The following is a 14848-nucleotide window of genomic DNA, read 5'->3' as shown; positions in this document are numbered from 1 at the left end:
GGCCAGTATGTATTAACAGCTCAGTTGTTTCAGCTTTATAGTTTCAAAAAAGGAACAGGTTTTAACATTTGGATATTTTCATTTTTCGATTTTGACCTTTGTTGACTTTTGTTGACCTATATCTTTTGACCTTTTGAAGTATCCATTTGTTCAAAATGGAACTTTGCATACAATTACCTCATATTGTGAGCCACTTTGTCTTAGAATTTCGGTTGTTTCCGCTTCATAGTTCAAAAAAAGGAACAGGTTTTGGAAATTGAAAATTTTCAATTTTTGACCTTGACCTTTGTTGACCTTGACCTTTCTAACATCAAACGTCATTGGCATTGGCTATCTATTTATACTTTTATATTTGCCGTCCTATGTCAACTTCCGGTTTTATAGTCGTGTGCAATTAGAAATTTTGATGACGTATATCTCTTGATCTTGACCTTTTTAGACTTTCTCTTTTACAAGATCAAAGGTCATTGACTTTGGCTATCTGCTGATACTTTCATTTGTGAGGTCTGACGTCTACTTCCGGTATTAGAATCTTCTAAAAAATGAAAATTTCTCAACTTTAGACTGTTCTTGCGCTTGATCTAATTATCGTGGAAGGATGATTTTTTCGGGGTCTTTTGCAATTTGCTACATTTGCAAAGTCCCACTCTGTGCCACGAGTGGCTCTAGTTTTGTAATTGTAATCTAACAAGTTTTTTACCACAGGTTCATTATATGACATAGCCATTCAAAATGAGACGTGAAGATCCCATTTCTTGATAAGATAACATAAAATGTGTTTTAGCAAAACCCTAAGTAGAACAATATGACAGCCTCTTTCGGTTCATTTTTCAGTTATATTGAAAATTGGTAAGCTGAAGTTTGTATTCTCACAGGTTTATGGGTTACATGACATTGTTATTTTTTCAAGAATAACCCTCATAGTTCTAAAACCATAAAATAACTTGTAACTTGATGTAAGGGTGTTAGGCAGAAAGACTTTATGTAGCCTAGTAGCAGTTTAATAGTGGTTTTGGTTTTGCTGGCATAAGATATCCCTCTTATGCTATGTCTCTCCCATAGCTTATCTGTTGTAGATTGTAGTGCTAATTTATTATGTACAGTGAAACCCCTCAAAACTGCATCCTCTATAAAACATTTGTACAGACATTTGAACAATTTAAATGGTTTTCGAAGGCTCGTGCAATTTCTGATCCTATCATCCAAGCTAAGGTGCCCAATTTGGTAAAGAAATGAAGATTACAGAATTAAACATTTTAAAAGGGCAATAGCTACAGATAATGTTATCTTGCCACTCATATGGGTAAACCGTCAACCCCTTCAAACCAGTATTTCACGGTAGTCCGATGAGCAGTCGGTTTAGAGGGGTTTCACTGTATTATATCCAATGTCTGTATACATAAAAATGTTAAATGTTGTCTGTCTGTTGGCCTTTGTTAGTTTTATATATCGACTGGTTTCATAGTTTCCCTGAAAACTGAAGAGCTAGGCATCATGATAGTATGATTTTGAAATGTAGTCCTGAAATATTTGCTTTACCAGTGGAGTTCAAAAATAAAATAGTATGTCCAATGCCCTTATAATTAAAGATAAAATGTAACTTTCACAGTAACTGTCAGATTTTGATGTTGAATAGTGATGAAGCTAGCTTTAAGAAATTATATCAGCTGGTAGAGCAATATGCTGATGATTGTATCCCATTAGTATCTTATAGTATGAGAATAAGGCACCAATACTTAAATGTATGTATTCAATGTACTAGATGTTCAGACTATGTATCAATCATAAATGGAAATGTTAGACAAGTACAATGTAAGCTAACATAGTTTAAATTAAGCTTTAGTTTTATTCAATGTGACTGTATTCTGATTTGGGTCTTCCTCTCTCTGGAGAGACTGTTTATATACAAAAAACTTATTCTGATTTTTATCAACACTTTGAAAATTAGCACTTTGAAGGAAAATGCAGATATTCTACTGTTTTTTTCTTATCAACCTAATGAATAATTACAATACTCTTTTTAACTGTTGCACAATTTGTTAAAGGAACAGGTTGGCCATTTTTTTGACCATTCATACTTCAGCCTCAGAAACTGGAATTTTTTAACTAAGCTTATCAGTAATAGTGTTCACATATAACTGTCGAAATTTGAGCCTTCAAATAAATCTCGTTAATTTAAGAAACTATGTGATATATAGGAAAGACATCTATAGAAATAGTGAGTAAACATTTCTGGTACTTCTGAAGATTATTTACTAGATTATAGATTAAAATCAAACCCCCAAACTGGCCTACCTGTCCCTTTAATTTATGTAGAGGTGGTACTATTAAAAGAATTTTTGCTTATTGTTTAAAATTCAAAAGGACACATAGTTTTTTTATTGGTGAAATGGTCAAATGAACAAGTCGCTCAAATTTTAATGTGTTTGAGCACAAAGTTACTCCCAGCAAGAGGAATAAAAAGATTCTGAAAGTGTTTTCTCACCTATAGAGATTGTTTTGATCAACCAAAACTTGGTACAACATATGCCAAATAAATAATATAATAATATTCCAAAACAATGAATGACCTAAGAGAAAAATAACTAATACTTGGGGAGATCAATCAAAGATTATAAACAGCAAAGCAATTATTATTTTCTTTGTATAATTTGTAGTTTTGATTTCAATCTACCATCGAAAGAAGTGATTCGATTAGAACAGGATGTTTTACTACCGCTAGCAGGAGATAGGAAACTCTATGTATATCAGACAAAAAAATTTTGGAGTCAACTGAAATCAGCTGGGTGAGGATTACATTAATTATACTAATCTAACTCATTTATTTCAATTGTATACTTATTATTCAAGGTCAGCCTGTAACAATTACCAGTATTTCAAAGACAATCTCATACACAAATATTTGACAATAGTGTTAAAATATGTACTATTATAGATAGAAATATTGTACAATTGATTACCTAGGTTACCCATAGTTATAAAACCAAGGACAAGTTCTCTGACTAATCAGATATAGGGATGAAAATAAACCAGGTGAAACGATTAGTCAAGAAATGTGATTATGTGGAAATAAACATACACTATTACATTTCTTCAGGGCAGCTATATATGCTAATAGACATTATTTAGCTATATATAGAGCAAGAGATTGTGATAAACTGGCTGTTTCTGGAGATAACAAACCTACTATAGTTGGTGATGTTTTTATCCATCCTTCTGCTGTAGTCCATCATAGTGCAGTGGTAAGTAGTAGTAGAGCAATCTTACAGTTAATGGGCATTTTTATCAGATACAGTACAGAGCAATATTTTTGTCTATTAAACATGGTGCATTTCATTTCATATGTTGCATTTTCTAGTTCTTGAGTTCTTTCTCCTGTCCTTAATCTTACCCCTATTTCAATCAAGTTAACTTTTTAATGGGTTTTTAAATCCAATACATATCTTGGTGTTAAGTCTATAATCAGTTCTATACAAGATAAGAAATGAGTTATGCTTTATGTTTTAGTTAGGACCCAATGTGACTATTGGTAGAAATGTTGTAGTGGGAGAAGGTGTTCGAGTCCGAGAATCTATTATATTAGAAGGTGCTACATTACAGGTTTGTACTTAAATTGGTTTGAAAGAATTTATTTTACATTTAATTCAAAGATCGAAATAGTCAAATGTCAAATTGCTGCTTTACTTTAAATTTTATTTTTGCCTGACTGTAATTGTTGCTCCTCTACTGTTGTGTATATGTGTGATGTAGAACAAAAGCTGGAACAAAATTGTTGTTGAATTGTTATAGAATAATATCTTCAGTTTATTTGTGTGTAATTGTAGGATCATTGCTGTATATTATATTCTATTGTGGGCTGGCACTGTACAGTTGGTGTATGGACTAGGGTTGAGGGGACGCCTAATGATCCCAATCCTAACAAACCGTTTGCTAAATTAGAAATCCCTAGTATGTTTACAAATGATGGTAAACTCAATCCTTCTATCACAGTCATTGGTAAGTTTTTATATAATATTCTTTATTAGTTATTATTAGATTCTGATGTATTGTATTGTTGTATATTTTATTATTTAGGTTCTGATGTATTGTATTGTTGTATATTTTATTATTTAGATTCCGATGTATTGTATAGATGTATATTTTATTATTTACATTCTGATGTATTGTATAGATGTATGTCTTATTATTTAGATTCTGATGTATTGTATAAATGTTTATTTTATTATTTCAGGTTCTGATGTATTGTATAGTTGTATATTTTATTATTTTAGGTTCTGATGTATTGTATAGTTGTATATTTTATTATTTCAGGTTCTGATGTATTGTATAGATGTATATTTTATTATTAAGATTCCGATGTATTGTATAGATGTATATTTTCTGATTTACATTCTGATGTATGGTATAGTTGTATATTTTATTATTTACATTCTGATGTATTGTATAGATGTATATTTTATTATTTACATTCTGATGTATTGTATAGATGTATATTTTATTATTAAGATTCTGATGTATTGTATAATGGTATACTTTATTATTTACATTTTGATGTATTGTATAATGGTGTATTTATTTTTTACATTCTGATGTGTTGTATGAATATATATATATTTTATTATTTACATTCTGATGTAGTGAATAATGGTACATTTTATTATTTAGATTCTGATGTATTGTATAGATGTATATTTTATTATTAAGATTCTGATGTATTGTATAAATGTATATTTTATTATTTTAGGCTCTGATGTATTGTATAAATGTATATTTTATTATTTTAGGTTCTGATGTATTGTATAAATGTATATTTTATTATTTTAGGTTCTGATGTATTGTATAGTTGTATATTTTATTATTTTAGGTTCTGATGTATTGTATAAATGTATATTATATTATTTTAGGTTCTGATGTATTGTATAAATGTATATTTTATTATTTTAGGTTCTGATGTATTGTATAGTTGTATATTTTATTATTTTAGGTTCTGATGTATTGTATAAATATATATTATATTATTTTAGGCTCTGATGTATTGTATTATGTATTGTATAAATGTATATTTTATTATTTTAGGTTCTGATGTATTGTATAAATGTATATTATATTATTTTAGGTTCTGATGTATTGTATAGTTGTATATTTTATTATTTTAGGTTCTGATGTATTGTATAAATGTATATTTTATTATTTTAGGTTCTGATGTATTGTATAGTTGTATATTTTATTATTTTAGGTTCTGATGTATTGTATAAATATATATTATATTATTTTAGGCTCTGATGTATTGTATTATGTATTGTATAAATGTATATTTTATTATTTTAGGTTCTGATGTATTGTATAAATGTATATTATATTATTTTAGGTTCTGATGTATTGTATAAATGTTTATTTTATTATTTTAGGCTCTGATGTATTGTATAAATGTATATTTTATTATTTTAGGCTCTGATGTATTGTATAAATGTATATTTTATTATTTTAGGTTCTGATGTATTGTATAAATGTATATTTTATTATTTTAGGTTCTGATGTATTGTATAGTTGTATATTTTATTATTTTAGGTTCTGATGTATTGTATAAATGTATATTTTATTATTTTAGGCTCTGATGTATTGTATAAATGTATATTTTATTATTTTAGGTTCTGATGTATTGTATAAATGTATATTTTATTATTTTAGGTTCTGATGTATTGTATAGTTGTATATTTTATTATTTTAGGTTCTGATGTATTGTATAAATGTATATTATATTATTTTAGGTTCTGATGTATTGTATAAATGTTTATTTTATTATTTTAGGCTCTGATGTATTGTATAAATGTATATTTTATTATTTTAGGTTCTGATGTATTGTATAGTTGTATATTTTATTATTTTAGGTTCTGATGTATTGTATAAATGTATATTTTATTATTTTAGGTTCTGATGTACAAGTACCACCAGAAGTTATTATTTTGAATTCTATAGTATTACCACATAAAGATTTAGCCGGCTGTTATAAAAATCAAATTATATTATAGGTTTCTGTATAAATTATCATGTTTCATTGCAAGTCACACATACCAAACTACTTATGGTTCTAAGCCTTTTTCAAAATTCTACTTGTTAAGTGGAGGAAGAGATTCAAAATGGTTGTGAGCTACGTTCGCGTGTGTTATTTCCACATTAGAATGATATGTAGTTTTGAAGGGCAAGTCACATTGAAGGTTTATTTAAATCACAACATATGTTATTTCTTGTTTCTCTGTTTTGGGCTATATTCATATATATACTTACAGGGATTTGGTGTATAAATGTATAAGTATACTTTGATGAGTTCTTAAACAAACATCAGGTTATCAAATTAAATTATGTAATGGGACACTATTGGTGGTCTCAAGGAGAATGGTTTGAATTCAGGGGAATTCTGCAGGTTTTTTTATTATTAGCCATAATCTTATATATAATGGTGTAAAACATTTGCCAATTATCAAAATTCAACATTATCACAAGTCATTTGTGAAAATTGTCACCGTTTTTCATTTTTCACAAGTCAAATTGACTTTAACTTAAATCATTATACTGACTTCATGATGAAGTCTTCATCTTATTCTGTATACACAAAATTATGTAAGAACATATTGGTATCACAATAGAGAATTAGATTTTTAACTGTGAGTGTAAATGTATTATATTTCTGGTAAAGACATTGGTAGGGTTAACGATGCAATTTTTAACTCCATTTACACATTACTGACAAGTATTAGGCCTAACATGTAGTATTGGAAGTATATTTCGCATTGTTAAGATTATTTGCAACTGGCTTTGTAGAACCCTCCCTTATATCTAGTTTAGAATGTGCAATTTTATGACAAATGTTATAACAGTTTTGTTGGTGTACATCTTCAAATTGTGCCATTGTCAGAAAGAACAACAATTTTGTATGATTGAAATTAAGTATGATTGCCTATGATTTTGACCTATATCAGACCTTAAATACTACGGCTTAGAATGAACATATAATTAAGAATTTTAAACTTGGCCAATAAGAGTATCTATTCATCAGTAGATATATCTGGTGTCATAAATAACATAACAGGATCCTTACATAATCTGATAAATCCGAAAAAAATTGGTAATTATCCATAAATATGCAATTAACTATTGTAAAACACTTCAGATTAAGCGTTTTTTCAATAGTTACTTAGCTTTATGAATTTTCCAATTTTTCTAGATTTTACAGGGATTCTGTTGTAACTTTATGACACCAGGTAAGTTCAATGATGAATATGTACTCATTTTGACCATTCTTCAGAACTGTAATTTTATGTTCATTCTAAGACCTAGGATCACTTCAAGTTACATGTTTTCGTTTCTGAATGCAGTATCAAAATTTATATATTTATTTTCTTTTATTGTTATTTGTTTGGAAATATAAGTATACATTTATTTTTCAATCTAAAATAGTTTATATTTTTCAACTTGTGCAAATATATTTGAACCATCAATTGTTATATTGTGTTCTGAATTTAAAGGCCAGAATGGTTAATGAAATGTGAGTTAAATCTTATGTACAGGTTATTTATTCGTTCAAGCTTGTTTTTTCTTTTCTTTGATAGGAAATTTTTTAAAACCAGAACCATGAACTAAATTAATAGAAATTAGTAATGAGCATAGAACTTGTTCGAATACTTATAATAGAGACTTTAACTATTTTTAAGATCTATTGTGTATTGTTTATTAAGTTATAAGTGGGTTTGATATTTTATTAAATTATGGTTTGTTATAAATAAATATTGTTATGTTTTATTTATTTACAAATACTGAGGACAAACTATAATGTGATAGCTAGGCCCAGTGGTGTTTACAAAAGTGACATGATCAGGTTTTCTAGAATTACAAATCAGCAAATACAAATAAATCTAAATGCTGATTGATCAATTTTGGTGTGAATTGCATGGAAATAGGCTAATTCCAAAGACTTGGAGGAATAATAAGATCTCACAAACACAAACAAGTGGTTGTCTAGCAACTTCCCTGATAAATTTTCAGTGTATCAAGGTTTGTCACCAATCTGTACCAAAAATTCAACTTTTCAAAGATATTGTTGATATAAACACAAAATTTAATAAAATTTTGACATAAACTGTCACCTCTATCTTTTAACATAAAATTTATTTTAAAAACAGATGAAGTCTTTATCGTCTATAGTTTTTATGAACAAATTTTGTCGCTTTTAAGTTAGGCCGTAACTCAAATTCCGTTCAACGAAAAATAATTCAATTCAAATCCGCAAAGATCTTATCAATGCAAATCAGATGAAATCTTTAGGGAATCTACAGTATTCATGAAAACATTTTGGCATGTTTTTACTAAGTCAAGGACAATAAATAAAAAAAAAAACTTCATCAATAAAACATCAAATTTAAATTAACCAAGATCTCATCAGTGTTAATGATCACACCAAATTTCATTTAAATCAGATAAGAACTGTCAGCATTCTCTATCGTGTTCACAAACCAATTGTAAACTGACAGAAGGACAGGGGCAACGATAATATATGACCCCAATGTGGGCGTATAAAAAAGACAGCCTTCTAAAAAACAAATTTATTCAATAAAAGAAATAATATTAAAGCAGGATTGACATCAATTAAAAACTTGAAATAGAAATGAAGAAAAGTCTGAAGTCTTCAAAAATTCTTTTCTTGATTTATTTTTTTAATAAACAAGGACCAATATAAGGAAATATTTTTTCATATTCACACAGCAATATCCAGTTGCCTTGTCAATTCCTTCAAAATTTGAGAAATGTATATGGAATCAATTGACTTAAGATCTGTGGTGTTTTGATCCACAATTTATCATTTCAGGATTTGCATTTCTAAACAATGAAATTATCTTTATGATCTTGCATTATTTTCAGTAGAAATAAAGATCATAAAACATACAAATTACTACATTTTCATTGCACAGACTACCTATAACAATGATGTAAAAGTAATACAAAATCACAGGGATTGTTTATAATATAGACAAACAATGCTATAAATTCTACACTTAATTCTCGGCTTAGACATAGATCATATTATTTTGAAGGTAGTTTGGTGAATCACAAACATTATATTCAAGCTTAATTAGCAAAAATGTAAATTATACATGAAATGATTCTAAAATATGCTTTTTACTTCTATATATCTATTTGATCAACATGAATTTGTTTTATTAATAAATTAACTAGTTTAAACTAGTTTGCGTGTTAGGCATTAACAGTTCAATATATCTCTAGATTTTTCGTCTAATAATCTTTTATTTGGAACAGGTATTTTTCCCAACCTACTAAAATAATCAAACTTGAAAATATTCATTGTTTGTAAATAATAAGTAAATAAGAAGTAATGGTATACCTATTGCTCTGTGAGTTTTATTTGTAAAACAATTGAATCGAAGCCAATCTTTAACATCAATTGACCCACTAGTATAACAACATTCATCAAAATACAACACAATAGATCAATAATAGCACTTTACTTTCAATATCTATATCAAATATGACAAATTATGGTTAGAAACATTATAAGATATCATAAAGAGAAAATCAGTGCCAATTTCAGAGCCATTTTTCTATATAAATCAGGTAAATCAAACTTACTGTAACTGAAAATCTAAAGGTTTATTTTCTTTGTTCACATCATAGCTTCATGAAATTCTTTTACTTTGTTGATTTGTAAATTATCATAATAAAAAAAATGAGACATTAGGCTTGAGCAATGACAAACATGTTCATTGGGTGCAATAAAACCAAATTTTAACTTTAAGGTTCAATGTTTCACTGAAAGTAATAAAATACAATATCAATAAGTACAGTGTAAAAACTTCTTGTTCAAAGTTCAGAATTTAAAAATAAAAAGTTCATGAGAAATTTAAATTTTGATAACTTCTACATCTACATTAATAAATTAAATAAAAAATACATTAACAAATAAAATAATAACAATAACAAAATTATATACAAATGAGGATTGCAATTCCTACACTATATATGTATTACCAGTATTCTACCTATGATCTGATCAATTATTGGAATTTTATATTTTATCTCAGGAATAATTACCCGGTAATTAAAATTAGACCAAACTTTCATTCCATTTTTTATTAGGGTTCATTTTTAATGTAGTCACTACTACAGTTAGGGTTTTAATGGCAGATTTATCATGCCAATAACCTATTGACCTAACTTGATGACATTTGCTTTAAGCAATCAAATTTAACTTGGTCAATTTGGTACATCCAATAAAAAGGCGTTTTCGAAATTTAATTTCAGTGGACTTTGTAAACTAGTCATGGAATACATTTTATGTTCCATCAAAATATCCCAGCACTGGAGTAGGAAGAAATTTGATTGGATAAAGCAGGTCTAATTTTATTTAGACTAGATAACTAGCCTACATAGTTACTTTTTGTTAATGACACTATTTTTGAAATAGCCTATCTGTAATGGCTGGATGTAATGGGAGGTTGACCAATAACCATTACAATTAAGTAAACAGGTGAATGACATAATTAGATTCTAAGCCCTCAGAGCAATTTCAAACAAAAGTAACATGTCTTCATATGTCTATGGTTAATATAAATATAACTGTGTACATATAAAATAACAGTCTTAGCAACCAAAACACCAACTCAAAATCACCCCCTACAGCCAAAGCATAATTAACATGGATTTGAAATAAGAATTTTATATGGTCATATAGAGTAATTTGAACTACAATTTGATTTACATTAAAGAGTGTAGTTGACATTCTGCTTTTTTTATTGGTCGCAAATTTCTTTTGCTCAAATTTATGAAAACTATACTCCAAAACATATCTGAAAGTTTTAACATAAAAAATCTAGCCATTAATCTTTTAACGCCAAAACTATTTTATGTTAACTTTTAAAGTTTGTTATGCTTTTTGGACGCTATTAGAAGACTACTGTATTAAAGTAAAATAAACGCCTAATTGTAGAGAAATATGTCTCCTGCTTAGTCTAAAGGTTTCAACTATGAGCCATTATAAAGCCAAACACCAAAACTAGGTCAAACTGCTTCATTAACAATTAGTAAGTATCTCTGTTTTTTTAATTAACCTTTTTAAAACAAATTCAGTTTGATCAAGGAGATACAAAGATGTAATTAGCATACTTTAGAAATATTTTCAGGTATATTTTTGATAATGAAAACTTTTTACAAAAAAGCAGAATGTCCCTTTAAAAGATGTCTTTTCCAATTTAAATCATTCAATGGTAATTTTTGTTTGCTTATGATTTGGTTTGTTGATTGTATCCATTGCTTATGTAATTGTATATGAATTTTAGATTTTTGAAAGTAGCTCTACTAATCTAAAATATTAATATTAACCTACTGTATATCAAAATCAATATCAAGCTGCTGCAGTTCTATACTATTGACAATTAAACCAAACACTTTGGTTGTTAAATTTCTTAAGGTTATGAAACGAAGCAAATAAAGCCCTAATTGCGTACAGAACAACGGGCAATATATCTCTCGATGGATGAATATTTAAAAGAAATATTTTACACACACAAAAACTTCAAGCACATTGATTTATATTTCTTATAAGACATTAATATTAAATCATACCATTCTTAAACAATTTTAAGAGGCACCAAGTGCTGCTGTGTTTCTCCATAAAAGCTTAAAATTTCATCTCAATATTTCAAAATTACACATAATCTAGTCTCATGACAGTTTTTGCAAATAAAGCAATATCATGTACCCTGTTGATACTTCATAAACACATTACAATATTCATTTAATCAAATGATACAACATTCATACCAAACAAGTACATGTACATCTAGAAATATACTCACAACCTAATAACACTGAAACAAGTACAGTTCAACAAGTATACTGGGTTTATATTAATGATGGAAGCATTTAAGTATTGATTTGGTCCAAATTATATTTAAAAATTTGCATATTAAACCATTAAAACTTCTTTGGGTTTGACAGCATTTTTTTAGAAAATTGAAATGGAATTGTTTGACAGTCATCTACAAATGATTTAAGATGGAATTGTTTCCATTTGAGTTATGTATAATATAATACGAGGTTGAACACTGTATCATTATGATTGTAAAAACATCTGTTTATATACAGTGATAACTACATATCTTCCACAGATTCCACATAATATTGATTCTCGCGTAAATAGTTTTTAACTTTCTCTGGAACTGGCAGTCTATCTATATGATCTCTTCGAACCCAGCGTAGAATCAGAAAACGACACATGTGTTGTAAAGATCTGAACTGAACAAATCTAGATATAGGATGAACAAGTTGAATTGGTAATGGTGGCATTCCAGGGCCTGGAGGGCGTAGAAAATAATGAAAATTTCCATTACGAGAATTTTCTACAGTTTGTTCAATAAATTCTTTAATAGTAACTCGACCATGTGATTCTGGTTGTGACCAAAAACTAAAGAGTCCTGAAACGAGAAATCCAAATAATACATAATCGCTGATGCCTGTTTCAAGATGTCCGTGTGTTTTATAAGACTTAAATACTGAAAATGATATTAGTTGCTAAATTTCAAGTAAAAGCTATGATAATTTCAGGACTATATCTTTCCATATAATCTTACAGTCATGCTGAATTCAGTCTGAGAAAATCTAATAACTAAAAAGTTTTGTGAAGTCCAATAAATAAATGGATTTACCTTTATTATGCTCAATACGTGTATGACGAACTATACTGTGGCTGATAAATGATAGAGACAGGATGTAGTTTTCATTAGAACTGTCTCGCACTAAAAATGATCCATCTGGTTTATTTTGCAATGTGGCTTCTGCTTCTTCATAACTTAATGGTCCCCAATACCAACCACACTATGGGTAAAAATATATCAAATTATTCCTTCCAAATAGATATTCCAATTGTAAAACAGATAAACAATAAACAAGAAGTTAGTTTATTTCGAAGTAGAAATAAAGCTAACAATTTCGAAAAGGAAGAGACAGTAAATGAAACAGAAGTTAAAACTATGACATATATTAGCAATACAAAATTTGTATTGTGAAACACTTTTATGCAAAATAGTATACAACTAATGACAATATCAGACACCTATACAAAACCGATATACATTGTATAATGTATGTCCACATAGAGATGTGAGCATGTAAAAATCACTCAGTAGAGCCAGTTTTAATTTGATTATCTCATACATTTAAAACTAAAGCACTTACATCTCTTAACTGTCTCATATTCTCTAGAAAATCTCTTCTCTTTATATCACTAGTATCTGAAAATATTCAGAAAGAGTAAATGAGATATCAAACATTCATAATTCATTGAACAAGTAATAAGAAAAAAAAATTATGGAAATAAAATAAAACTGTTTTCAGGACAGGTATCTTTGTGCATCTGAAAAAGATTTGATAACCTAAGGGAAAATTTGGTGAAACAGCTCTCCAGATTATGGAGGTTTAATCATTTGGGTTTCAGATAATCAAGGTATATTGATAGTTTAACAGATTAATAGATAAAAGCTCTCTAGTACATGAGATAAACTGATCATGTTACTAGTTCTCTAACCAGTTACCAGAAATACCGATAGTGATTAATTGATAACAGCTGCCATATATACTCATCTCAATAACTTATAACTTCCTGTTTCCTCTTTTTCCTTCATCTTATGACTAGAAAGTATGAAAATCTAAAAGTTACTATCCTCATTCCAAGGTATTTACATATATTATTAGGTAATATTTGACAACTTCATTATAAGGTCAAAATCAAACATTCTGGTATAACTATAATGTTCCTGTATTTCAGAAAAACTTATATCCAGATTACATCAATGATCAAATTTAATGTTATCAATAAGCTTATTCACAAGAATTAGACCCAGACAAAATCAAAAGATTAAATTCATTCATTATCTGGTGTTAACCGAAGCCACCTTCTCCCATTCCTTGACTTTTTCATGATAAGAGATCCCGTACTTCTTCACCACCTCGTCAACCAAATTTTCAACTTCCAAAGAAGTGAAGTTCGGATTACGAGGTTGTGAAGAAGTAACACCGCCACAAGGTAGGCCTACTCTGTTGTAGGACGCCATTTTATAGTCTGCTAATGCTATCACAAATCATGTGACGCGAGACACGACGTCATTTACGAAACGTCCTCAAATTATCTTACGAAAGAAAGATCGTAAGTCCTTAAGTGAAACAGGTGTAAGTTTTTGCATAAAATTAACTTACGAAAAAATATTTTGCGTAAACTTACGCACTTTAGTGAAACGGGGCCTTGTTCTCCAGTCAGTGAATGTGAAAAAACGCGGACATTCAAAATGCCGCCAACCATAAACAAGGCGCTGAGTTTGAAGTCGTGATTTAATTTTGTTTTAGAGACACAAAGAAATATAATTTCACCTTTTCGTGAATGGCGCAAGCCATTGCAAACACGATGTATTCTATTACGACATTACATGTCTTATGGTCAAAGTCATTATTGCACATGCACACTTCTCTCTGGGTAAGTGGACTCGGCCTGCTCAGCCCAGTGGCGCGTTTACACTTCACTGAAATTTAGCCGTGCCGTACTCGGTCCGGGCCAAGACCACTCTTCTTGTGGGACTTGGTCCAGGTAATTTGTGGCTGTCTAAACGTGGCTTATGTAGTAATAATCTAAATATTATATTCAATGCATTGGTTTATTTTTTAAATCAATGGGAATTTTTTCTTAGAGTTTGATCAAGGAAGCACAAATTCTGTGAAATCTTAACAATGAGTGTTATATAGCTAGCTTACTTAATAATGACCCTTGTATGCCCCCTTACAACAGAAACTC

General features: G+C 28.8%; 2 protein-coding genes across 2 annotated transcripts in view; one reads left to right on the top strand and one right to left on the bottom strand.

Annotated features, from left to right (window-relative positions):
- The window catches only part of LOTGIDRAFT_227373 (hypothetical protein), a 26757-nt gene extending 18962 nt beyond the window's left edge, over nucleotides 1-7795 (top strand). Inside the window, exons 7-11 of the mRNA XM_009056428.1 lie at nucleotides 2658-2786; nucleotides 3098-3242; nucleotides 3508-3600; nucleotides 3825-3996; nucleotides 5929-7795. Of these exons, the coding sequence (XP_009054676.1) occupies nucleotides 2658-2786; nucleotides 3098-3242; nucleotides 3508-3600; nucleotides 3825-3996; nucleotides 5929-6029 (640 nt within the window). The 3' untranslated portion in view covers nucleotides 6030-7795. The remainder of the gene's footprint in view (nucleotides 1-2657; nucleotides 2787-3097; nucleotides 3243-3507; nucleotides 3601-3824; nucleotides 3997-5928) is intronic.
- A 4364-nt stretch (nucleotides 7796-12159) lies between these two features.
- Nucleotides 12160-12882, bottom strand: LOTGIDRAFT_144981 (hypothetical protein; the record flags this gene model as incomplete). Its single annotated transcript, XM_009056427.1, has 2 exons — nucleotides 12160-12482; nucleotides 12714-12882. Coding segments are annotated over 2 exons (492 nt in total), but the record flags the coding sequence as incomplete, so codon positions are not given.
- Nucleotides 12883-14848: the final 1966 nt, after the last annotated feature.

Source organism: Lottia gigantea, assembly GCF_000327385.1.
Source record: "Lottia gigantea unplaced genomic scaffold LOTGIsca_276, whole genome shotgun sequence".
Lineage (NCBI taxonomy): Eukaryota > Metazoa > Mollusca > Gastropoda > Lottiidae > Lottia > Lottia gigantea.
The sequence above is the reverse complement of the archived record's forward strand: the minus strand, read 5'-3'. Positions and strand labels throughout refer to the sequence as shown.